Below are 1,158 nucleotides of genomic sequence, written 5' to 3' on the forward strand. Positions count from 1 at the left end.
CCGCCGGGTGGGATGAAGCATGCCTCGCTGAGGGCAGGTGCTGCTCGGGTTTCGCAAGCATCTGCAACACAGTTTGGGTTTCAGCAATGCGAGCAGGGATGGGGGATCCCGCAGTGCAGGGCCAGGACACCTACTACGGGCAGAGCCTTGGGGACACCTCCCAGTCCCCCTTCCCACGTCCCCCTCACCTCTCGGAGCTTGTCCATCTCGTTCTGCACCACCTGCTTGGCCAGCTCGGTCTCGATGAGCCGCTGGCGCAGGTCCTCGTTCTCCTCCTCCAGCCTAATCCTTTTCTTCTCCACCGCCTCCAACTCATTGTGGAGCCGCACAGAGACGTCCTTGGCCACCTGGGGACACAACGGGGGTGTCATCAGGCTGGGCACAACACGCACGGGGCTGGGACCGCAGTGCCTGGGCACCTACAATCCTCATGCAGAGATCAGCAGGCTGTTACCGAGACCCTTCGGAGCAGACATGATCCTGGGTGACACCGCGGCCCCTCTGTGCGTCCCCTCGATCTCAGGCTGTGATTGCTGTTCCCCTTTCACCAGCTGCATGGCTACCCCGCGTCCCCTGGCCAAACCCTGCCTTCCCCAGCCCTAACACAATGCTGCGGGATGCTTGTCACCTTTTTGTACCTTTTTCCCACCCCGTGAAGCTGGAAAAGCCCCCACAAGGCTGGAAAAGCCGGTGGGCAGCACCAGAGCAGGCAGGCTCTCACTGCGGGCAGCAGCTGTGCCGGCTGGGAGAAAGGCGAGCTGCTGCATCGCATTACAGAAAAAATCAGCAGCTGCTCCTGGGGTGAAGGGTGCCTCCATCCATCCCGGCCACGGCCCCAGAGCCCCCCCCTCCAGATCCCTGCAAGGGAGCTGCCCTCAGCATAAAGGAGCTTGATAGGATGAAGTGTTTGCTCCTGTATCTGCAGGAATGGAAAAATTGTCCCCAATCCCCCTGGTCCTCTGTCCAGCCCAGGGTACCAGCACTGGGAAGGCAGCAGCAAGACCCGCTGCAGGGCTTGGGGGGCTCAGGCCATGGGGTCAGGCTCCTGTTCCCCCCAAGGATGGGCTGTGCTTTCTTTCCCAGCAAGGGAGAAGCTGGAGGGGGATGTTTTTGGCAGCAGCACCCCCAGGAGGGGGCAGCGAGGGGGGGTGGGGAGGG

The 1,158-nt window shown here is 62.2% G+C and overlaps 1 protein-coding gene across 1 annotated transcript in view; it reads right to left on the reverse strand.

Annotated features, from left to right (window-relative positions):
- The window catches only part of SOGA1 (suppressor of glucose, autophagy associated 1), a gene marked incomplete at its 3' end in the record, with an annotated part of 15,777 nt that overhangs the window by 13,578 nt on the left and 1,041 nt on the right, over window positions 1-1,158 (reverse strand). The window contains 1 exon segment of the mRNA XM_009707636.1: window positions 189-347. Coding sequence (XP_009705938.1) covers window positions 189-347 — 159 coding nt within the window.

The sequence above is a fragment of the Cariama cristata genome, unplaced genomic scaffold (assembly GCF_000690535.1).
Source record: "Cariama cristata isolate BGI_N322 unplaced genomic scaffold, ASM69053v1 scaffold26259, whole genome shotgun sequence".
In the NCBI taxonomy this organism is placed as follows: domain Eukaryota; kingdom Metazoa; phylum Chordata; class Aves; order Cariamiformes; family Cariamidae; genus Cariama; species Cariama cristata.